The sequence below is a fragment of the Rhipicephalus sanguineus genome, chromosome 1, assembly GCF_013339695.2.
Source record: "Rhipicephalus sanguineus isolate Rsan-2018 chromosome 1, BIME_Rsan_1.4, whole genome shotgun sequence".
Lineage (NCBI taxonomy): Eukaryota > Metazoa > Arthropoda > Arachnida > Ixodida > Ixodidae > Rhipicephalus > Rhipicephalus sanguineus.
Genome location: NC_051176.1, coordinates 49,310,498 through 49,334,999, shown reverse-complemented (window position 1 = coordinate 49,334,999; position 24,502 = coordinate 49,310,498). Strand labels below are relative to the sequence as shown.

At 46.2% G+C, this 24,502-nt stretch overlaps 1 protein-coding gene and 2 long non-coding RNA genes across 4 annotated transcripts in view; 2 read left to right on the top strand and 1 right to left on the bottom strand.

Moving 5' to 3' along the window:
* The window catches only part of LOC119391036 (uncharacterized), a 42,309-nt gene extending 41,739 nt beyond the window's left edge, over positions 1-570 (top strand). For both annotated transcript variants that reach the window (XR_007415562.1, XR_007415563.1), the window contains exons 7-8: positions 320-393; positions 469-570. This is a non-coding gene — a long non-coding RNA (uncharacterized LOC119391036). The remainder of the gene's footprint in view (positions 1-319; positions 394-468) is intronic.
* LOC119391089 (uncharacterized) overlaps positions 1-24,502 on the bottom strand; it is a 303,791-nt gene that overhangs the window by 77,700 nt on the left and 201,589 nt on the right. The window lies entirely within an intron of this gene.
* Positions 11,838-14,366, top strand: LOC119391062 (uncharacterized). The gene is made up of 3 exons (XM_049414317.1): positions 11,838-12,033; positions 12,614-12,771; positions 14,269-14,366. Exons 1-3 carry the CDS (start codon positions 11,896-11,898, stop codon positions 14,279-14,281), a joined length of 309 nt encoding a protein of 102 aa, XP_049270274.1. The 5' UTR covers positions 11,838-11,895; the 3' UTR covers positions 14,282-14,366.

Sequence of the window (24,502 nt, the reverse complement as noted above, 5' to 3'; positions counted from 1 at the left end):
CCGTCGTTTTATTCCGTAAACTAGTATGTCTCAGCCAGCTACCTAATACTATTACAATTTTTTTTAAATTCGCAATGTGCTTGTCAACGAACATATCTTCTGGTGACTATTGGAACCACACTTTTTACTCAAATCACAAAACACGGGCTTTTTGCTGGTAAAAACAAGTCAACGGCATTGCAGCAAGCAGACATTCTACCACTAAACGTTTTGCTCTGTCGTCTGGCTGCACTCTGAGGGGTATATATTTCAGTGCTGACCAACAAGTGCCTTGGTGTTCACGAGCTTGACAACTGCTCTTTTCTGTAAAAAAACGCAGACTTGCTCTACGTGTGGCACGAGGTGACCGGCCTGCTGGCGCGCCATCCTGAACACCCTGTGCCAGCAGGCCAGGTAGGTTTTCATTTACAACACTCTATTGCAAGCGTCTTCACACCTTACACGTTTTCCCAACCTCCACTTTCCAAGCTTTTTGTAGTGACCAAGGGTTTTCTTAGTGACGCACGTGGCCGAAGCTGTCAGAGTTGTGACGCGTCATCCGAAGGCTGTAGGTTCCATCCCCAGCTGCGGCAAGTATATTTCTCACTCACTTTCATTCATTTCCTTTTACTTCATAATTACTATACGACAGTTAAAACACACAATTATAGTCCCCTATACCCTCCTTAGCTTCATTCTGTTGGTTCTATTAGAAACGAGCCCTTGGTCAATCCCCCGCTTTAGAATCGATTTATTGCGATACTACTGTCTGTGTTCAAAACCTCCCTAAGCACGTCAGTCACCGCGCTGCTAAGCTCGAGGACGTGGGTTCGGTTCCCAGCCTTATTTGGCCACGTCTGGATGATGGTGAAATGCAAGGACACCCGAGCATTTACAATGACTCGGGTGTTGCGTGAGTTCCGCAAACAAGTCCCCAAATGGTCGATACCGTACTACGGTGCCGCGTCTGCATGTTTGGAAATTGCGCCAGTTTTCATCAGTCTTAGTGAGCGCAAGAAACGCAATGAGCCTGCGAGACGAAACCACACTTACCACCGCGCGCCCACGCACGTGTAGATGTGTGAGCAATAGCCTAAAAAAATCTTGGAAAGAAACTAAAGGCTAATGGCATTTCGGGCATCGGCCCAGGGTGCCCAGCAAGTGCTGCCACTTGCTGGGCACCCTGCTATGCCGGTGCAGGTTAAAGAAAAATCACCGCCATATCCACAAAGTGAATGATGTTAGAGGAGCTTGCTCGGAGATGATCGGGTAACCCGCGAATCCTCCGTACACATTCCTCTGTCATCATATATAGACGTGACAACGTTGCAGCTGCGGCCAAAAGTGTGGTCGAGGAAGTCGAGCTTGAAGAGTCGGCGCCGCCAACCTCAGGTAGCGACCGCTTTTGGCGCTTCGCCGCGGCATCCCGCGACCGCACTTCTTCGGGGTTCTCTTGCCACCGCTTCCGAGCTGCTTCTGCTTCGCGAGCTCTCACCGCAGGGTCCGCTTCACGGCACGCCCGCTTATCTACTGCTTCGCTGGCCCGCACCTCCGGGTTTGCTTGACGGCGTGCCCTCTTCTCTTCTTCTTCATTGAGTCAGCTGCCCGCGAAGAGAAAAGAAGCGCGCCAAACGCGAAACCCACCAAACGCCATACGAGAGGCGCGGCCCTCTAGCGGTCACCTATCTAACTAGCGCTCGCGCCTAGGGTGGTGTGCCCTGCCTTAAGCGGTGCGCGCCATCTAGTGAGCATTCTTGAAATCACCGGAGAGCGCAGCTGCGCCTATGGCGGGACCAATGAGAACTAGTGTACACGCCACCAACGTTTATAGATACTTTTTCAGTTTCCGAACTCCCCGCTTCGCCTGCGGGGAGCAGGCGGCCGGCTGCAGTTCCCGCCACCGCGGCGCTGCAGTCCAACTTTGCGCCAACTAAACGAGGGTCGTCTGCTACAGATAGGTGCGATGTGCAGCGTTTATCCGACGATTTCAGGTTAAGAAAGAGCCCTGCCGCGCAACTTCTTGTTTTAGGCACGAGGAGTACAACTTCGGGCCTAGATACCCGAGCTATGTCTTTCCGGGACCTCGGTAAAAACAGTAGTTCGCGTAAGTTACGCGTGCACTCGTAGATTAAATAGCCGTATACCGCCCTGTAATTTCTCGTTATTTCAGACACTAGAAGCAAAATTCAGAGTTCAGCTGTATGAGCTACGTCTTAAAAGCCTCGGTAAATGCTGCGACTCATCTGTTTTCTGCTCAAAGTTATTTAAAAGCTGGTTTCACGAGTTTTAGCATTTGTATCTTCGACGCTCTGCACATTAGCTCAGCGTGCACTGCCCTAAAGCAAGTTGAAACTGAGCCCTTGCTGTAAGGTACGACCCTCGTTGAAAATCCCACTGAAACAACGTTATTTTTCTCTTCAGGTGACATAAACCAGTGGACTTTTTTCTTCAAGTATTCAGATTTCTGGATGTCTGTCAGTGGATAATATTTAGAATCATTCAAAGAAAAAACGCAAATTTTGCCATTTTTTTCGTTATTCCTTGCTGTTTCATATTGTTTCCCTTATGTATATCCCCACTCCCCTCTGTAATGCCCTTGGGCCCTGAGGGTACAATAAAGACACAGGAACACAAATTTATTGACACAAGAACACTTGCCACGATCATACACTTTTTCACTAATATATCGCATTTAGCTTACGAAATTGAAAATGCATGTTTAATGCATACTTTCCACGAGCATTCGAATTTCACACAAGTTTAGCTTTTTTTCTTTCCCTCTGCGCTTTGATAGCACTGTCGTTGTCTTGGCACTTTTGTCTTGCAAAAAAATGCATCCGGGTTACAATGTATACGTGAATCAACTCTGCAGTAAATTCGCTGTAGTGTTGTTTGTAGTGACCGCAGTGGTGTATCGAAAGGCAACTTATTCAGCAATTTACCGCTCGCCGAAACCACGTAGGTCAAATCCTCGCGGATGACAGTGCTCTTGAGGATGCAGTAGATGTCTTCTTTGAATTCTGCATTATAGAAAATGATTACCGGACGTTTTCCCGGCTCTTCAGGGACCGCCCAACTCCAGTTGCGGGGAAGCTGAAGTGCAGCACTTTTTTCCACTAGGTCAGAAAAACTGAAGTTCTCTGAAGGAGCGGGTACCTGTTGAGGGGATTCTTCCGGCAGATCGCAAGGCAGCTGTACAGTTTGTTGAGGTAGTACATGTACCCTTTTCTTCGGCGACCTTCGTCTTCTGCGGCTGCATGACAAGTACACTGGCAGGTTCGGAAATAAACGAGGAACTACATTACTCCTCAGTGCCCACGCACCGCGGTCGATTTCGACTACTCAATTTATGGTATACTTATGTGTCTTCAGTATGTCACCTTCTTGAAAGTGAAGGTCGCATACCTTGCACGTCTTCCCCAAAGGTTTGTCCGCGCGTGGAATTGACCTTTGCCACTTCTGCAGTAACAATGGGTCCGACGGCGGACGTTTCTGGGGGTTTTTTCTATACCCGCTGGTGCACCCGGGCACAAAACATGTCGGCATGACGTCCCGAAGGTCGACAGCATCACGCACAGGATATCAGAAGGTCCACACGTACACATGTGCTCGGTGCGTCCACACGTGGTTAACGCTTGGATCGTGCCCGCGATATCAACAATCGGAGAGTCCTACGTCGTGGATGTCCGAGTGTCTGCATGAGTGTCGACGTCGAATTGTCTTCAGAAGACCGTGAAAGCCTGCCACGCGCACAGAGGGCGACGAGGCATACACACAGATTAGAAAAAGCCGGCAGATCCCACGCATTGTGGGAATCGATGTAATGCGAAGCAGCCAGCAAAGAGCTGCATACATCGTCTTGTATGTCATTGAGGAAAATGCGTGTCATGATTTTCATGTTAACTCCTATTATTTATGTTCGTCACACAGTAACGTCGCGCAATACCAACTTCGCGGTAGATCAAGCTAGCGAAACGGCCGCCAGCGCACCATGAGCGTGGCACGTAAGTCATGCTGTACATGACATGCATGTCATGATTTTCATGTTAGCTCGTGTTATTAATGTTCGTTACACAGTCACGTCGCAAGATACCAATTTTGGTGTATATAAAGCTAGCGAAACGGCCGCCAGCGCACCATGAGCGTGGCACGTAAGTCATGCTGTACATGACATGCGTGTCATGATTTTCATATTAACTCGTGTTATTAATGTTCGTTACACAGCCACGTCGCAAGATACCAATTTTGGTGTATATAAAGCTAGCGAAACGGCCGCCAGCGCACCATGAGCGTGGCACGTAAGTCATGCTGTACATGACATGCGTGTCATGATTTTCATGTTAACTCGTGTGTTATTTATGTTCGTCACACAGTCACGTCACGCAATACCAATTTCGGGGTAGATCAAGCTAGCGAACCGGCCGCCAGCGCACCATGAACGTGGCATGTAAATCATGATGTACATGACATGCGTGTCACGATTTTCATGTTATGACTTGTCATGTATGTTCGTCATACAGTCATGTTACGCCATACCAATTTTGGTGAACATTCGATTAACCAAGCGACCAGGAGAGCACAAAGTCGTAGGTGGCTAGATAGATAGATAGATAGATAGATAGATAGATAGATAGATAGATAGATAGATAGATAGATAGATAGATAGATAGATAGATAGATAGATAGATAGATAGATAGATAGATAGATAGATAGATAGATAGATAGATAGATAGATAGATAGATAGATAGATAGATAGATAGATAGATAGATAGATAGATAGATAGATAGATACGCTCAAAGTCGCAGAAGTTCGCTAAGAAATGCTTCGCATTTAAAAAAAAAACGGCACCACCGAACACCAACACGGACACGACTGCGACGGCAGGGAAGCGAGCGGAGAGTGGAGTGCGGCTGTTTACTTGGCGCAAAGTTGGACTGCAGCGCCCCCACACTCCCTAGGAGCATATCGCGCCCGCCTCGAAAGGAGGAGTTCGGAAACTGAAAAAGTATCTATAAACGTTGCACGCCACCGACAACGGACAAGGCGCGAGCGTAAGAAGCTTGGCGAGCAAGCACGTCAGTCAAAGCTGTCCGGAGCCCGTCACTGCTCGGCGTCCCTCGTAGCCTTTGGCTTATTTGGTGCGACAAATCTCATGAATCAACCTTCCCCGTCGCGCATGCGCTGTGCTTAAAAGCGTAGCTAAAATTGCAGCGGTTCCAATATATCAACACGTGGCTTGAGCAGTGCGATAAAACCTGCGGCAGTTTTAGGGGGTCCTACATAGTCGCTGTGAAAAAGATGTACAAGTATGCGTGTCTGTATTGTACCTGTAACATGCAGAAGCAGCTCTTAAGTGCTTATGAGTTTTACGTATAAACAGAAGATACGCAAGATTTTATTTGTAGCGTTAAATGATATTGCACATTGATGTTTTCTCAGCCATGTAGCGCAGCTTAATAAAGCTATTATAAATTCTTGTCGCAGCGTTTGCGCGAAACTTAGAACCATGGGGTTATTACGAGACAATTTTAGCGCTAGAAAGTAGATGCGTGAAAGAACACTGGAGTAGCGGTACTGGGACCAGGACCACAGCCCGATACTCCATCCTATTATATTTGCTTTTACGAGCCATTTTTAATGCGCTTCAGACAGTAGACGACAGCGGCGTGAACGACTGCGACTTCGCTACGTACAGAAAACTGTCATTCTACACACCGTTTGGTGTGGTTCGACAGCACACCCTAACGTTGTATGGTGCCGGTTGCTTCGTACTGACGCTTTCACTGCTGTGTGGAAAATGGAATTAAAGGTACTGTCTACCGCCCGGAAAATTTTTTCTCATTGTTGTGAAAATGAGAAGATCGCTCGCCACATCGGCGGCAACGAGCATGCTTTTGCCCCATAAAAAAGGAGTTATATTTTTAATTTGATGTTGAAAATCGTGAAAGAATTACAGCTAGCGTCACCCAATGCCGATATGGTTCAATCTACTGGTAGGACAAGAGATTCTCGCAGGTAGACTCATTTTGCTTAAAAACAAACATGTATAACTTGAAATTGTATTTTACGCACTTTAGACACTTTTCGATTGCGTCAGAGAGTAATTTTTTGCTTTTCTTTTTCTCACGCATACGAAAAGGCGCCCGATGGCGCTGCTTGCGGCGCCGTCTTCGATTTTGTCTGCTTCAACTCATGCGCTATGTCATGCGGCTCTCCGAGCTGGCCGTACTGTGCCGCTGTATTGTTGTTAGGATGTCTCATATGTGCTGCGCTGTGAAGGCGCGCATTTATTGTCTCTTTTTGATAACTCGACTTGGCTTGGATTGCGGCATCAGTGCTAAAATAAGCGCAGAGACTGTGATCACGGCAAAACAAATGTTTCGTAATCGTATAGTAAGGCTTCATTTAACCGGTAGCGCGCTGAAAACGGCTGTTACATTCATTACAATAGGTTCGGCAACAATAAAGTAATGCTATCGAAATCACATGTGTTTTCGGTTTTAATTTTTACCGGCACTACAATCATCATCGCGTCCACCAATCAGGGTTGTGGACATGTTTCACTCCAATGCAAGAAGACGGAACGTAGATCGAAAAATTCTGTTTTAAAAATTTCCACTCGCTTTTTAGAGAAAAAGCTGCAAGGTTGGACACTTCAGACGGTACGCTTTCTATTGCTGTACAAAGCAGAAAAGCAATGACGGACGGTAGACAGTCCCTTTAAAAGGGTCATGAAGCACCCCTTCGGCTTGTTGAAAAAACACATCCTGTGGAAAGCTGACACGGCTATGAACTGCTCTGCCAAATATTACAGTCGTGGGCGCCGCGTAAAGGCCACAAGCAGAGCGCGAAGTTGCCGTTTCCTCAGGTGCCCTCTTTCAAACAGAGGCCGGTTGTCACTCTCGTCAGTGGGCGGGGCGTCTGCAGGTTGACGTCACGATCTGCATCGCCGCGTCCCAAAAGACATAGCATCCTCATTGGCAGATAGCCGACGTAAGTCGAGAGCGGCGTTCGGATCAGATGCGCTTCTTGCCACGGGGTGCCGCCACTTGCCAGCGCCGCACTCCTCAGTACACGGTAGCTGCACTCGCGCACGCGAATCACAGCGGGAGAGCGATCGCGTTTCATTACGCGCTCTGACGTAACTTCTTTACTCCGTGCCATCCATCCCTGCGTAGCTTCCAGTGCGCTCGTCGGTACGAGAAAAGAGAAAGCGCTCAAAGCGTGCGCCGAACCCCCGTAACTCCGCTCATTCTTGACGGATTCGAAAAATTTTTGAGGCAATTTATTCGAGGGGCAGTAAACTCCGATACTGAGGTCATTAGATCATTACTTGGAAACGTGGTTCACGACCCCTTTAATGTTATGATACCAGAACGTTGTTAAGAATTTCAAATAAATACAGGGCGTGAAAGAAACGTGCGAGCTTTAACGAGGCCTTAAGGATAACAAAGGCAGCATGTGTAGGACATTGGTTCTAAGCAGCCATCTTGTACGCGTTATGTGATAGAACGGAACGAAACGTCACGAGAGGACGTGAGGGAACAGCCAATAGGTGAGCTGAGGGAATTCAGAAATGTTTTCAAGGCATGAAGAAATGCAGTATTATAGCTGAACATCAATATTAGCAGGAATTGTTTTTCAAAGGTCGAAATTCAAAAGCGCGGTGACTTTAACAATTTGTGTTAGTCTTCACTGGCCGCTAAATGGTGTGGCAAGCTCACGAGACGTACCTTAGAACGCCTAGCACGCGTAGTTATAAAGCGAGATTCAGTAAAGAAGGAAAATGTATATGTTGTGAGGAAGCTAAGGAAACGACGGAGCATTTTTTGATTGAATGCGGAGATATCTACCCAGGTGTGTGTTTCTGAACGAGCCTATGCAAAACCTTGGGTTTTAGGGACAACCATGGTAAGCAGAACACTTTCGCAATAGAAATAAGTAAGAGACTGTTGGAGTATTGGTGGCCATAGAATGGCCTCTGCCGTAAGGGGCAGAAAGCTGGGCTGTGAATGTTTTTTTTTTTCTATGGTAAGATTGACTTAATCGAAATGGCAGGGCAATGGACCAACTTAAAAAGAAGCGAGCTTTTTTTTCTTTTTTTTTGTGGAGCGTGGTCGCATGTGCGCCTCCACGCTCGACAAAAAACGGCCTCGGTATAAAGGTGATGCTCATAGCATCCATCCATCCATCCACAGTCGGTGGTGGGGGACTGGTTGGGACTTTAGCAAACTATTGGCGCAGGATTACAGTTAGCCAAACACAAAGCAGGCTTTTCGATTCTCCGACCCTAGCGCTTACCTTTTGATTCAGGATGGAACGGTGCCTCCGTCCGTTCTGTGCCCGTTCCTTTAGAAATTATTCACAGCACTGCCGTTTCTGGTTGCTATTCCCACGTCTGACCGTCAGACGAGCATCGACCAATCCCGTGCGGCTCCATGTCATCCTTTCGTTACGTTTCGTTCCTTCCGTTCTATCACAGAACGCTTTGCCTTCAAGAGCAGAACGCGCATCGCCTTCTCTGGCTCCGGTTTTCGGAGCATGCCTCAAACGTGCCGTGAGGAAACGACCGACTGTGCCTTTAACATTGGCTGCTTCAAACTATCCTCGAATGCCTACTGCAAATGCAGTTGTAAAGTGCCCACTACGTCATAATTCTTTCTTTTGCGAATCGGCGAAGGGCCCACTAAGCGTCCGTAAGGCAACACGCGAACCTACGCAGCTGCTCACTTTGTTTATGCTTTTGCAGCTGATGAATAAATGTCTGAGCGCTTTGTAATGGGTGGCCCTTTAAAACACCCACTCTTTGCGCAATTCACATACTTTGAGGCTTGGCGAGATCCTACGCTTCTGCCACGCATTATTACGGGCGTTAAGGAGACTCCTTCCACTACATGACATTCATATAGTGTTTTTTCCCAAGCTATTTCAAGCAATATCGTGGCTCTTTGGTAGAACACCTGCTTGCCACGCAGATGGCATGCGTTCGATTCTTACTCGAACTGAATATTTTTTGCTTTATCAATATTTTGGTCACGGACAAGATTTTTCGCTCACAACCAAAGACTCCGACGCCGACACCGGAATTTCTGCGACGCGAGCTCTTTAACGCTGTCGCGTTAAAATAGCTCCCCTGGAGTGCGGTTTATGCGCTCACGCGTACACTGTGGTATCACTCGTTGCTTTTCACTTTTATAGGACACTGCGGAGATACTTTTTACTTCCAAGTGATGAATGGAAATGTGAAGTGATCGTCAGTCAAGAGTGCTCACGTGATAGCCACCATATCTTCTTGCAATCCCCAATAAGCTATTTCTAAATATCATTGTTTCCAATATGAAAAAAATGCAATACGGACGAGGAACTGCGAAGGCCCTTTGTTGGCTAAAGTGGAATCTCAATATTGTTTCCCCCTTTCACTCATTGCTTGCGCCGTGTTTTCTCGCGCTTGATTCTTCTTCGTCGTCGCCTAAAGCCTTCACGCATACTCAGCCATTGTCTTTTTTTCTTATTTTTACACCACTTGTTCAGTATGCGTCCATTATGCATGCTTCACTAATCGCCGTTGCCCATAAAATCACCCATACCCATGCTGCCTATGCTAGGATCAGAGCAACCGAACGCTTTTTTAGATATCTATCCGGGACAATTAAAGGCCTCTTGAGAAAATGGAAAAAAGAGCCGAGTTCCGTGTGCTTCCATTGTTTAGTACGATAACTGAGGTGAGATCGCTTATTCAGATCTTTTGCACGGAGTCGTAGCGGCCGGCCTTAGTAGATAGGCTCTGCATGATTTAACGGCGTGCGCGCGGTTCCGAGGCTGAGTTGCGTTTATGTGGATCCAGGACAGGATTTGGCCTGGCACTCACTCGTCGAAATAATCGTATTAAGCAGATATCGCATAAACACATTAGAAATACGTCCTTGACTGGTGCATTGAAGCACCAAGTGCAAGTCCTCAATATTCACGCAAGGATAGGTGGTCAGCATCGTGTTTAGGCGTTTCAAGGTGTTGAGGCTCACCGAGAACGTTGCCTATTCGGTCACCATGTCGAAGAATTTTCATCATAGAATACCGTCCATTACCAATTTTCCTGTTAGGTAATTGTAAGACACTATAGGTGCGACGGCCAGTGTTGCTTAGTTGCAGAATTTGTCACTCGCGAAGAATGAATTTTCAAATGTACATGGCGAAAGCCTGTAGGTTATGATATCGTCAACTTTTACTGGATCATGAAATACGCAGGCTTGGTAACTGATCAATCGTTGTGAACATTTTATATTGTAGTTAACACAATGGGTTTTTAATACAGAAAGATGTCCCGGCATTTCGGGGTGACGACAAACATACGTGTAAATAACCTTATACTTATACGTAAACTGTAATCGTGTTTTGCAGTAGTCCCTCGCTTTACACCATCTGGATTAGCTTGCCTCGTCAAACATTCCCAGTCACCGTCGCTTCAAAAAACAAAAAAGACCTGCAACACCACAACAGCGGCAACGTACGAGCGCGAACACATATTTAACTTAGCTTAAAATAAGGTAGGCTAAAAGAGACTGCGTCGAGGAGCCCACTTCTTTCTTAGGCACAACCTTGTCCACCCATAGAAAATGTCAAATTAGAAAAGTTGAGATTGTGATATTAAGGAAACAAATTACATTGGACAAGCCTTATCAAGGAACATGCACATGCTTGCTCATGGTTCTTGGACGTAGTAGTGCCTTGCATCAGACCGAAAATCCCAGAGAGATTTACTATTCTCTTATTCCCGACTGTCAACTTCCAGTGCTTGCCCGTTTCGTGCAAAGGCAGAATAAGTTGTGCTGAACATTCCACAAATGGGAAGAGTTAATTGGGCGAATATATGCATGACAGGAAACTGGGAAAACAGGCGTACTATCGCGCTCAGTATGAGCTACATCACGCGAGCACGTGGCCGAGTGCTTCGCAAGGTTGTACAGTGGCGCTGTTCATGGCATATTTTCGAGTTATCGAGATAGAGTTTGGCTGTGCCTGCGAGCGCGCATCGCCCCCACTTGCTTGCTTTCAACATCGAAGTTATTATTTTCGAAGCTGCTATCACCGCAGGGCAAAACGAGGGCGTCGAGGTGGTGGTAGTGGTTCGTAAGGAAAAAAGAAGACACCTAATTTCTGCAGCCCTTACGGGAGCACGGCGCAGTGCCTTATAGCGGTGGGGGTAAGGTGGGAATAAAAGAGAAGTAGAAAGAAAAAGAAAGTGAAATATGGTCGGCAAGAACGACGGATAGAAGAACAGAGGAAAGATGGGGAGCCGGTCGCAGGAGTTGACGGACGGGACCACGATTCAGCCAGGGGCACGATACACGTCGGTGACGAGGCGGCGAAGGCCCCGTCGGTGAGAGGCGCGCGGCATGGCGGTCGATGAAGCCGTCACGGGTCGTGAAAGCAAATGGAGGCGATGCGCACTCGCAGGGACAGCCAAACTCTCTCCCGATAACTCAAAAATATGCCATGATCGGCGCCACTTACAACCTTGCAGAGCGCTCAGCCACGCGCTCGCATGTTGCAGCTCATACTAAGCGCGGTAGTACCATTGCTGTGCCAATCGATTGTCTCGACTGTTGCGGTCGTAAAATGTTGGCAGCCAAGTACCCGCTAGTGAGGAAAAGCTAGTGAGGAAAGGACTGTTTCCTGGGAGGTGCATTATACTGTTAACAATATTTTGATGCCTAATGTGGTTTTCAGCGAAAATATATTTTAACTATTGCAACGCGTTTACGTAGGCACTCATTCACTACTCCTTTTGTCCCTTGTTTCGCTGCTCTCTTAGGGGCATATATTTCAGTGTTGACCACCCAGTGCATTGGTGTTGTTTGACAAGCTTGACCACGGCTGTTTGCTGTAAAAAAACGCAGTTGCTGTGCATTTGGCATGAAGTTACGGGCCTACAGGTGGGCCACCTGTCCGTACTGCTTTTCCTACTGCAATCGGGGGCGCTATCCGACCAACAGCTTGGTAAAGGGCTCGCCTACCCGTATGCGATCCTCAACACGTGATTCAACAGGCCGGGTGGGTTTTCATTTACAGAACCTCGGTTGTCAAGCTCTTTGTAGTCATTAAGGTTTGATTACAATGCCACTGCTTACCCGTTTCGTGCCAAGGCAGAAATCATAAGCCGGGCTGAACACAAATGTCCACAAATAGGAAGATTTAATTGGGCGGATATGTACATGACTTGAAACTGGGAAAAGAGACGTACCATTGCTATGTCAGCCGATTGTGTCTCGACTGTTGCTGTCGTCAACAGTTGGCAGACAAGTAGCGCGCTAGTGAGGAAAAGCTTGAGAGAAATTTTAGGACTGTTTTCTGAGAGGTGCATTATGTATACTGTTACAATTTTTTGATGCCCAATGTGGTTTTCAACGAACAGATTTGCTGTTAACTATTGCGACCGCGTTTTTTAGTCATGTCTCAAAACAAGGCTTGTTTGCTAGTAACAAAAAAACCAAAGCATGTGCATTGTAGGCCTATGTAGGCGTTCATTCACTACGCCTTTTGATCCTTGTTTCGCTGCCCTCTTAGGGGAATATATTTCAGTGCTTTGGTGTTGACAAGCTTGACCATTGATGTTTGCGTTAAAAAAACGCAGTTGCTGTTCGTGTGGCAGGAGGAGGTGACAGGCCTACAGGTGGGCCACCTGTCCGTACTGATTTTCCTACTGCAATCGGGGGTGCTATCCGACCACCGGCTTGGTGAAGGCCTCGCCTGCCCATATGCGACACTGGACACCTGGTGCCGCAAGGCCAGGTAGGTTTTCATTTACAGCAGTCTATTGGGAACGGCCTCGCAACTTTCCAACCTCGCTTTTCAAGCCCTTTGTAGTGACCAAGTATTGATTACATTGGTTATTCTTACTGGCGCACGTTGTCGAAGCTCTAAGGATTGTGCCGCACATTGCTCGGGCGTTAATTAACCTCACCTAGGAAATACGAGCATTCAGAAACGCAAGTCGCACACTCGCCGTCATGGCGGCGAGTGCCGCAAACACTCCCAGGTCTGCGTGCACATAAATACCCGATAAAGTGGACGAGGGGACGACCGCCTCCGTAGGTCAATTGGTAGAGCATCGGGCGCCTTATCCGAAGGTTGCACGTTCGGTCCCTGCCGGCAGGATGTTTTCTTTTCGTCCACTTCACTTTATTCACGTTTATATAATTACTACAGTACAGTTAAAACAGTACAATTAACGTCCCCTATACCTTCCTTGGCTTCATTATCTGTTGCCTCTCATTAAGGTTTTATCAAACAAAAGGAACGAGCCCTTAGGATTCTCTTCTTTCGTTCAAGGCAGATTCAGGGTTACTCCTTTCGCTATCCGAATGCTGTCATCATGGTAGCATAGCAGGTTACATAGCTAACACATTTAACTATTTAATGGGTGAACTTGCATCCAGCGGGCTGTCGCGGTGGTACAGTGGTTGTACGGTGCTCTGCTGCTGACCGGAAATACGCGGGTTTTATCCCAGCCGCGGAGGTGGAATTTTGAGGGAGGCGAATTGCTAGAGGTCCATGTACTTACATTTAGGTGCACGTTAAAGAACACCAGATGGTCTAAATTTCCGGAACCTTCGACTACGCCTTGCCTCATAAGCATATCGTGGTTTTGGCACGTGAAACCCCGGGTATTAATACAGGATTGCTTTATAGTGGAACGCTTTGTATTTCATACGTGTGTCCACCGAATACTTTCAACCGTAATCGCTGTAACTCGCGTAAATAAATCTGGAATGCAGATGGCTATTCGCGTCACGCATTCATTGTGTTTAGAAGCGTCGAATACAGTGGAAATGTTGCAATAACAGAAAGTGGGCGATCGTGCCGAACGATTGCGTGCGCATGTTTTATGCAGTCAGACATGATCACTGTGAAAGATTTTAACAAGCGCGTGTCTCGATATTGTGCAGCATACAGAAGCATGCTAGGGGGCTTCAGATGTTTCGCGCAGACTGATGATACAGCGTATTAGTTGTAAATTGTGTAAGATTTCATTTGTAACGATGTGTGCTCAACCATATGCCGCTTTTCATAGTTATTACAAATATCTGTCACTAGCGCTGTCACAAATTATTTGCAGCGCGAGAAGTACATGCGTGAAAGAACGCGCAGGTATCGCGACCAAGCACTACTTGTGAAAGCCGCTGAACACGGGATGCAGCGTCACTGAAAGTAAAACTTGGGCAAAGTGTTTATACAAGGATACAAGGGTCTCTCAGCAACTCAACCAGAATGAATCGGATGTCGCAGGACTGCAAGGTGAAGACTGCGCCGGAATACTGATACGGGGACCAAGCCTACATTTTGTCCCATCCAATCGCGTTTGCTCTTTTGGCGAGTCAGAGGTAAGTTCAGAAAACTATCATTTGACAGTGCTCTCTTTGTACAGTGCAGGTTGCTTCGCAATACCGCTTTCAATGGTGCGTGGAAAGAGGAGTTGATTTTTAGAGTTCCGGGGGCAAAGGTTCATCACAGCGCCCCCCCCCACCCTACTAAGTCAATGTATGGGGCAGATTTTGCGCCCCCCCCCCCTCTTAGGTTATTAGCGCCCCCCTCTGCGCACGCCTTTGTCCCTAAATACTTATACTGTGTTACTGATTGAATGGGGGAGCCATTGATATTGTAGGTAAACACACTAGGATTAGTTTTCCGTGTTATATTTATGAGCACTCTTTTGATCAGCGCTTAATTCCATGTCCCACGCTGCGCACCAGCACTGAATGTTGCGTAGAGTTTGCAGTAATAGATTATGGTCTAATAGAGCAGGTTATGTTTTTAAACACAACACAATCATCCGCAAAAAGTTTAAAAGACACTGAGTCAGGGATTGCTTGTACTAAATCATTTACATATATTATGAATAATAGTGGCCCCAACACATTTCCCTGTCGCACAGCAGAACTAACATTCAGCATTCTAGATACACTCGTTTTAATTTCAACTCGAGAGAGACTCACTCGAACAATATTATTCGACCCTGTCCGCGGCTACGTTACCCCTCTCCCCGCACACTAATCTGGACTTCCGGCCATCAGGGCCTGGCAGGCAAAGAGGCAGCGCACGCTGCCGCCCGCGCACTCATTCCTCAGGCCTCAGCCTCGCCCACCGGTGACCCTTCTGATTCAGAAGAAAACTCTCCCCTCCTCACTTTTAAATATGTAAAAAACCATTATTGGGACTCCCACCACCGCTTTCCTGCGTCCTGCAAGGGTTCAAGAAGGCGGATGAGAGAATTCTCCGGCTATTCACTAATACGCTACTGTGCCCGGCAGAGCTCAAACAATTTGACTCTTCCTTTTTCGATCTCTGCCACTATTGAGATGGCTGATACCTGCCACATGGTATGGGCATGCAGCTCAATCCTTCTTTACCCGCCCAACCCGAACCCAACCCGAGAGGACTGAAAGGCGGCCCTGCTCGGCTGCTCCTCTCATACCTCTCTTAGCTAATGCCTTGCTCTGCTCTGCTTTCCCCTCTCTTCGCTTTGCCCTCACCCGCTTCGCCAATTTCGCGGACGCTCGGCACGGCTGGAACTCAAACTTCAACAGCTTGATTGAAGCACTATGGCGTGCTAAACACTTTTAAGGTGTTGATGCTCTCCGAGAACGGTGCCACTTCGCTGATTGTGTCGAAGAATTGTCGTTGGACAACAGCGTCCCGCACCAATATTCCTTGTAGGTAATTCTAAGACACTGTGTGGGTGGGACAGCCAGTGTTGCTTGGTGCCAGAGGCAGAATGCATTTTCAAATGTATATGGCGGAATGCTGTAATAAAATAACGTTAACATTTACGGCATCATAAAATGGTCTGGTTTGGTAACTGACCAAGCGTTGTGAATATTTTTTATTGGAGTTGACGAAAGGGGTTATTGAAACTCGAAGTATGAGTGACCATTATCATCATCGTCAAGTACAGACACGCGCTGGTCCGAGCCACGCGCTGGCTCGGGCCAGCGCTCGTGCCAGCGCTCGTGGAGACACGCGTTGGCTCGAGCGCATGCGCTCGTGCGGCTCGGGCCAGCGCCTGCGCGCATTCGGCATTCGATTATTCCGAGCCGCGAGGCGTGGATCACAGCCCGAATGCTTCTTCAGGTAGCCGTTGCCGACATGGGAGGGCCGACTGACGGCATCACTGACGACAACAAAGGTGGGTTCCACATTTTTCTTTCGTCTAATGCGATAAATGAGGCGACAGCGTTCATTGGTATAGCTTTTGCAGGCTGTCATAGCTCGTGGCACAGTAAATCGATTCCTCGTCTATTAGAGCAGTTGTCGCATTGGCACATCCGAGCTATCAGAACTGTTCGACGCGCTGAGCGTCACGTGAGTGCAATGATTATGCACAGCACGATGGGTAGTTAGCGCTTTTATGGAATCGGCTGCGTACTTCATCATTTGTTTTGATCCCAGTTCAAAACACTTCGCAAGAAAAATATGCGCGAAACGCGTTTTCGTGGCAATTCGGAGCGATGCTATTGCTGCGGCTTGGATGACTTCATACCCTAAGCACTGATGTGTACAAGTTTCTTTGGTGTGTGTACGTTACGTTAGTGTGTGCGTTAGGTATTTTCACGTGTGATGTTTACATACCCTAATAATTAGCGCTGCTAAACATGGCGGCGCCTATGTCTCCCGCTTAAGCGCCAGTTATGGTGACGGCGTTTTCCCTTCCTTTATCAGTTATAAAAATAATGGTCCTAAAAGTTTCGGGCATCAAGACGCTTTGCTTGTGCTTGCTTTCGCGAGAATTAGAATAGGGTTTTGCGCTCACCGTTCGCGTTCTGCGCTCGCAGCACTACGGTGACTGGAAAGGCTCGCTACGATGAATAATTAGCGATGTGCGAATATATGAGTTTCAAATTCTAATCGAATAATACATAATCGATTAATTTGATTCGACTTTCAAACAGCTAGTGTTCGAAGTTTAGAATCATTCGACCGGGCGAATCTAAAACGCGACAAATGCTAATGGTGCGACTTGGTTAGGGTGGGGTAGGTAAATCAAACGCTGACGTCGTTACAGTAGGCCTTTCGTTGAAACTTTCACCGATATTCTGGTTCAAAAGCGAGCGCATGTTTTATTTCAAAGGAGATTGTCACTTCTGCACGTCAAAAAGAAATGAGAAAACTGTCAAACTTTAGAAACGAAGGCACGAAGATATTGCGTAGTTCTGTCGCGTATGCCACAAGCGCCGTAAAACTTCCCGACTTTGGCCCGCGCGAAACCGTCGTTGATTGGCTTTGTTCACGATGTGCAGTCGCCAATGCCGCACCGCACCACTAGTTCAGAAACTCCCACCGTTCCGGCGCGCAGTTAAAACGCTGCTGTGAACGAGCGCCCGAAGATTTTGGGGCCCGGAGCACTCATGACGATGAAGCACAACATGAAGCACAACCGCTGTTAGATGAGCCGTACTGTACAACCATAGGGGAAAAAAAAGCTAGCTACCGTACCACCCTCTGTAAGCCGTTAGGAGTATCGTTGCTGACTAGAATGGCGGCTTTTCTATCAACACGCCTGCGCGCCCATAAAAGCCGGGGTCTCCATCATAAAATTTGTCCATTTGTAGCGCGAAACGTTACTTATGAGCGCATCCACATTCCGAGATCGTTCGGTGACTCCGGCGTCTGTAGGGCTAACGATACATGTCCTAATAGAAACTACGAATGGTTGGTATGATGAATTGCATAGGCGTGAAGTTGTTTGGCACAATGCACCTGTTGGGGGCGCTTGTTTTTAGATATGTTAACATGATGTCGAGGGAAGCGCAATAATGTATTTGCAACAACGACCGACTACCTTAGAACGCGATACTATAAAGCGATGTTCAGTAATAAAGACGACACATGTACGTACAATCTCAACGGAAAAAGATTGACACAGGTGACTGGTTGCCGGAGCGGCCATATTGCGACACGCGACGCCGTTTTTCTCGAGCACGCAGATATCGAGAGTGCCAAGCACATTGCATTTTCCAAAGCAGGGGTGGCTGGCAGAAAGCGCTCCAACAAACAGCTTTTCGGGGCAACTGCGATAGAGACATATGGTTGCTCGCAGCTCCAGCGAAAAAAGCAAGTACGTAGCCACCTCTGCCGATAAGCAATGGTGGCTACGCATATGGACACGGGTGGGCCAACAGCAAGATGGGCTGCTTTCCGCCGGTCCATAGGCCACCCCTGCTTCGGAAAATGGAAAGTGCTTGGCAATCTCACTATCGGCGTGCTCGTCATCAACAGCGCCGCGTGTCGCGATTTTGTGGCTCCGGCCACCGGCCACTTCTGCTAAGCTTTTTTCGTTGAGACTCTACTTGTGTGAATATGGAGACGACGGAGCATGTTTTGACTCTGAAGACATCCACCAGGGGGGCTATTTTGTACGCGTTCTAGCATAGAACGGGGAGGAGGATCGAACAAAAGGACAAGCGGGAGCACACAGCCAATAGGCGAGCTGGGGAATTCAGGAATGTATCCAATGCATAAATAAATGTATAATTATTATACCTGAACATCAATATTCAGAGGCATTGTTTCTCGCAGCTTAAAGTTGAAGAGCTCGGCGACCTTAACAATTAACTTGTGTTAATGTCTTGACATAGCGCCAGGGGGTGTCGCAGTTTCACGAGGCGTTCGGTGGTGGCGCTGGCCACCACGATCCAGTGGTTCTAGTATTAGTGTACTTGTAAAATTCAAACGGCGCGACGATTGGAACCGTTATTCAGTTGTCGAAATGTCGCAGCACACGCACTTACGAGGTCCGCGCGTTCCCTACAATCAGAGAGAGTTGCTGCTCTCGTTTATGGAACAGCATCGAGAGTTGGCCGTACGAGCTAGCGAGTTTACGCACGAATTTACGGCAGCGGACAGGCGTCGGCTGTGGGGCGAGCTGTCCGACGCGCTGAAGAGCGAGGGCCCCGTCACCAAGTACGCCTCTTCAGTCATCACCTCAAACGCACCTTCTACCTCGGGGCTTCGTCGGGTTCGTTTCTGCAAAATGGCATGGAACGAGAACGGAGACGCCATTTTCGTAAACTGTCCGCGCGGTAGAGAGATGCGCGGGAACGCCATTCCTCCGCTTTCGTTTGGATCCAACCCAAGTCATTTGCGGAGACTGTTCCAACACCTCCTCCCCGTTCTAAGCAAAACTTGTGGCTATTCTCACGTCTTGACCGTCACACTAGCCTCGACCAATCCCGTGTGGCTTCCCCTTGTCCTTTTGTTCGATCCTCCTCCCCGTTCTATGCTAGAACGCGTACAAAATAGCGCCCCAGGTGTACGTTCTGGCAGGAGCTAGGTGAAGCCCTGGGTTTTAAGGCAGTCCGAGGAAGGTGAACATGACCTCGATAGAGGTCGAAACAGCACGGTGCGCAGATTGGTGGCAGAAATATAGAGAGAACGGAGGAAAGCAAAATAGCGTAAAAACCAAGGTTACTCGGCCGTAAAATGCAGAAATTTTATTTATTTATGCAGAAAATTTATTTGAAGATACATTTTTTTTCTGTGGGAGCTGATCGTTATTCCCGGTAGGCAAAGAATTATGTGCAATTTGAAATCGAGCTTGGTTGTTCACAGGTCACAGCGTCGTTATCAATACAACGCTCATAGCATCCAACTTTTAATCGATCTTGTCGACGTTTGCGTTGACGTGCATTAAACTAAGTCTTTGTGGGAAGCGCACTGCCACGTCCCGCAAACGTGTGGTTGCGTTTAACGTGCAACGGCTATTATCAATCCATTTATCAGAAGCAGGAAGAACAAGGAAAGCGCGCCTAAATGTCCGAACAGTTCCTTAAACCGACGTCCCCAAACCGGGTGTCGCAGGTTGCTGTAATTCGACAACGCGTTTGCGGGAGATAATTAATCTCCCGCAATCACATGTCTGAGAATACGCTGATGCGATCGTATAGAAATTCCTGCAATATTACATTCTGGCACCACCGTCTATGCGAGTTTACGAAAGCGTGGTCATGGCACCATCGAAAAATGCATCCACAGTTGCCGTATAAAGACAGTCAGATTATATACTGTATACCGGTCCGCGATAATTGTTGGCTGGCTTTGGTCAAGGCTTAAACGAAGACGAAGATTTCATTCAGCAAATAAAACTTCCTGAAAATAACACATTTTGAAAGGTATTAGTCACTTCTAAATCATCTATTATTGAAGTTGAACACACACGGACACGCACGCACACACAATCGCGCACACGCGCGCGCTTTGTTTTTCGCCAATCTCGCGCCTTCAGCGCAGCACGTACGTTCAGCCAACACGCATATTTAGATCAGCATCTAGCGTCTAGTTTACTGGTAATTCTGCATCAAACTGTGTGGGTCAACGACGAGCCAGCCGTTGTTGGACCCTTAGCTTGGTGCCAGTATTTGTCGCACACATCGAATAAATTTATGTAATGCAAGAGCATGTACATCGCAGATATCGTTCATATTTGTTAGGCATGTACTTTCGCAGGACTGGTAACTAAGGTAGTTTTTTCTATGTGGTGATCACAGGGCACAAGTAATTTTCTGGAAAAGATTCTCGCTATCTCGATTCTTGGCTGTGTTGTTCTCTTAACATTTATTGTCAACTTGCATCATTCACTGTTGGGTTCTACGGAGATCGTCACGTTCTTGTGGTGGTGCAGAATTCATTAGCCAGAAGCACCACCTACAAGATTGAACAATTTGGTGGGTGAACTGGCGCACAGCTGGCGGTCCGCGGTAGTACTGTGGTTGTACGGTGACTGCTGCTGACCAGAAAATACGTGGGTTTGATCCCAGCCGCGGAGGTGGAATTTTGAGGGAGGCGAATTGCTAGAGGTCCATGTACTTACATTTAGGTGCACGTTAAAGAACACCAGATTGTCTAATTTCCGGAGCCTTCTACTACGGCTTATGCCTCATAAGCATATCGTTGTTTTGGCACTTGAAACCCCGGGTATTAATAAAGGATTGTTTTATACTGGAACGCTTTTCTATTTCATACGAGTGTCAACGGTATACTTTCAACCGTAATCGCGGTACCTCGCGTAAATAATCCTGGAATATACATGCTATTCGCGTCACGCATTCATTGTGTTTAGAAGCGTCGAATACAATGGAAATGTTGCAATAACAGAAAGTTGGGGATCGTGCCGAACGATAGCAACGCGCAAGTTTTATGCAGTCAGACATGATCACTGTGCAAGATATTGTGCAGCATACAGAAGCATGCTAGGGGGCTCCAGAGGTTTTGCGCATAGGCTGATAATGTAGGTTATTAGTTGTGAATGCTAATAAATGGAACGTTATTATGGTGGTGATTTTAATGTACATCAGTTTACCGATAATCAAGCAAAATTTCAGTTACTTGAAGTTATGCTTGCGAATAACTGCGATAACCTAATTCATCAGGCCACCAGTGTTACTTCACAGTGTGCTACGCTTATTGACTTATGCTTTACAATGTGCCAAAGGCTGAAACTTGCTCTGGTGTCCTAGGTTCAGATATTAGTGATCATTTATCCATATTTGCAATTTTTTCCAACCCACAATTGTTCCATGCAGAAAAGTTCACTACGAGACGCATAAACAGCGCAGCATCACTTTATTTCAGTCTCTAGTCGTCAGCACAAACTGGGAAGACGTATACTCCGAGCAAAATCCGTCTAGATCATATGAAATTTTGTATCAAAATTACAGCACAGTTATAATGCTGCTTTTCCTGTAACAACAGTAGTGAAGCACAGAAAGGCCCGGAAGGCATGGATCACGAGCGAACTTTATTATCGTATTAAACAAAAAGAAAAATTATTTGCTAATTTTCTAAAAACACGCGATCTTCAAATATTACAGGAATTTAAGAAGTTTAGAAATAGGTTGAATGTTGACCTAAGGAAGGCCAAACTTGCCTTTTTGAACGCAAGTTTGAAAGCGTCGCCCAAAACAGTTGTAAGACATGGAAGGTCTTTCGTGAATTGACAAGTATCCCTTCATCAGGAGTACCACCGGAATTAGAAGTTGATGGCGTGAGGTATTCTGGAGATTCTTTAGCAAACTTGTTAAACATTACTTTATCATGTTGGAGCTGCCGAACCCCTCCATACTGTACAACCAGAACGAAGTTATATGACGTACGTGCATAGAGCTGTGAAAGACGCTCTATTTCTTAGTCCCACTTCAGAAGATGAAATCATTTCTATTCTCTTGAAAACAAATCAGCTGCCGGAGAAGACGGCATAAAAGCTTCACCAGTTAAGGCCGTGGCACATGACATTGCAAAGCCATTAACGCACATCTTTAATGAAATGATATCATCTGGTATATATCCTGATAAGCTAAAAATTGCTCGTGTGACTTCATAAAGGCGGAAAGTGTAACGAGTTGGGTAATTTAGACCAATATCTGTACTATCAATATTTTCTAAAGTTGCAGAGAAAGTCTTGTGCACGCGATTTAATAAATTTTTTATCAGCGAAAAATGTTATTGTAGAGCAGCAGTTCGGATTTCAAAAGGGAAAGTCTACAGAAAAGGCACTTGTACGAATAAAAGATAAAATCATCCAAAATATTGAAAACAGGTTATTTACAGTTGGTATATATCTAGATTTCCAAAAGCATTCGACTCCATCAAACACGAAATTTTATTCCGTAAACTTGAAGCATACGGCTTTAGAGGTAAAGCACAAAATCTTATCCGTAGTTATTTGCACAATCGACTACAGTACATTTCTCTTCAGGATGCTCAATCTGAAAAAACTGTAATTAATATGGTGTGCCCCAAGGCTCTGTCCAGGGCCCTCTATTATTTATAACATACGTAAACGATATTGTTAATATCCCTTTCACTGGGGAGGTAATAATGTATGCTGACGATACAAGTGTTTTCTTTTCTGGGAATGATTTGAAGAGCTAGAGGCGATGTCAAAGAACTGGTTGAATGAGCTTAATCTCTGGGTATCTTCTAATAAACTAAAAATAAATGTTAAAAAGACAAAGTTCATGCTTTTCTATCCTAAGAATAAGAAGTAGATTACATTATGAAATTATACGACGGCGATTCGCAACTAGATCTAGTACATGATCATTCATTTCTAGGCGTTTCTTTTCAATCAAACTTAAGTTGGTCAATAAACGTGAACAATGTAAGGATGAAGGTAGCGAAGTCTACGTAACCGTTTACGTAACTTTTAACAACTAACTTAAAGAAGGAATTGTATTTTTCCATAGTCCATTCTCATTTTAGTTACTGTTCGTTAATGTGGGGAACAGGAATTAAGACCGATAATGAAAGCTTTCTTCTTTACAGAGGAAAGCAGTTAGACTACTTCATTCGGGGTATAATGTAGATGCATCAGCTCTCATGTTAAAGTATAGAATTCCACAATACTGTGTGCGCTTGCCATGATTTACAAATCAAATTGTCGATGTGCATATATTGCGAAGTATCGGGAGACTGGGGTTCATTTAGCCGTCGCTACTTAAGCAGGAACACCGGTCACGACCTTCGTAAACCCCATAGTTGTGGAAAGAGCACGCACAAACTATGGAAATGCAAGCAATAGACTTCCAAATTATGAAATTATGTAATGAGCACCCTGCAATAATTGAACTGGCACGATCGTGCACAAACTCTAAAAATTTCAAAATGAAAATTCGGTCCCTCTTCAACACTTAGGATAATGCACTTTCTCCACGGTAGGGTGAGCTACAGTCTCTCATACTATTTGTATGTATATATTTTTGTGTATGTATATATGCTTTTTGTGTGCGCATTGCCATGATTTCTATTGTTACTACAATGATTTCTCTTGTCCTTTTTTATATTTTTATTTTTGTATGTATATATTTTTGTGTATGTATATATTTTATGTGTGCGCATTGCAATGATTTCTATTGTTATTATAATGATTTCTATTGTTTCTATTCTACTGGTGCGCCCAGCGCGAGCAGGACCACGTCAGGGGGCTAACCACCTCCTTTTGTCCTGACCGCGGGCAATGCTTTTGTATTGTTCGAAAAATCAATAAATAATAAAATTGTGTAAGAGTTCATTTGTAACGATGTGTGCTCAACCATATGCCGCTTTTCATGTTACACAAATATCTGTCACTAGCACTGTCACAAGTTATTTGCAGCGCGAGAAGTACATGCGTGAAAGAACGCGCAGGTTTCGCGACCAAGCACTACTTGTGAAAGCCACTGAACACGGGATGCAGAGTAACTGAAAGTAAAACTTGAGCAAAGTGTTTTATACAAGGATACAAGGGTCTCTACGCACTCACCTAAATGAATCGGTGTGTTGCAGGACTGCAAGTGAAAACTGCGCCGGAATACGGATACGGGGACTGAGCCTACATTTTGCCTCATCCAATTGCGTTTGCTCTTTTTGGCGAGGCATAGGTAAGTTTCAGAAAACTGCCGATTTGACAGTACTCTCTTTGTACAGTGCGGTTGCTTCGCACTACCGCTTCATTGTTTGCGTGGAAAGAGGGTTGATTTTACATTCGCGG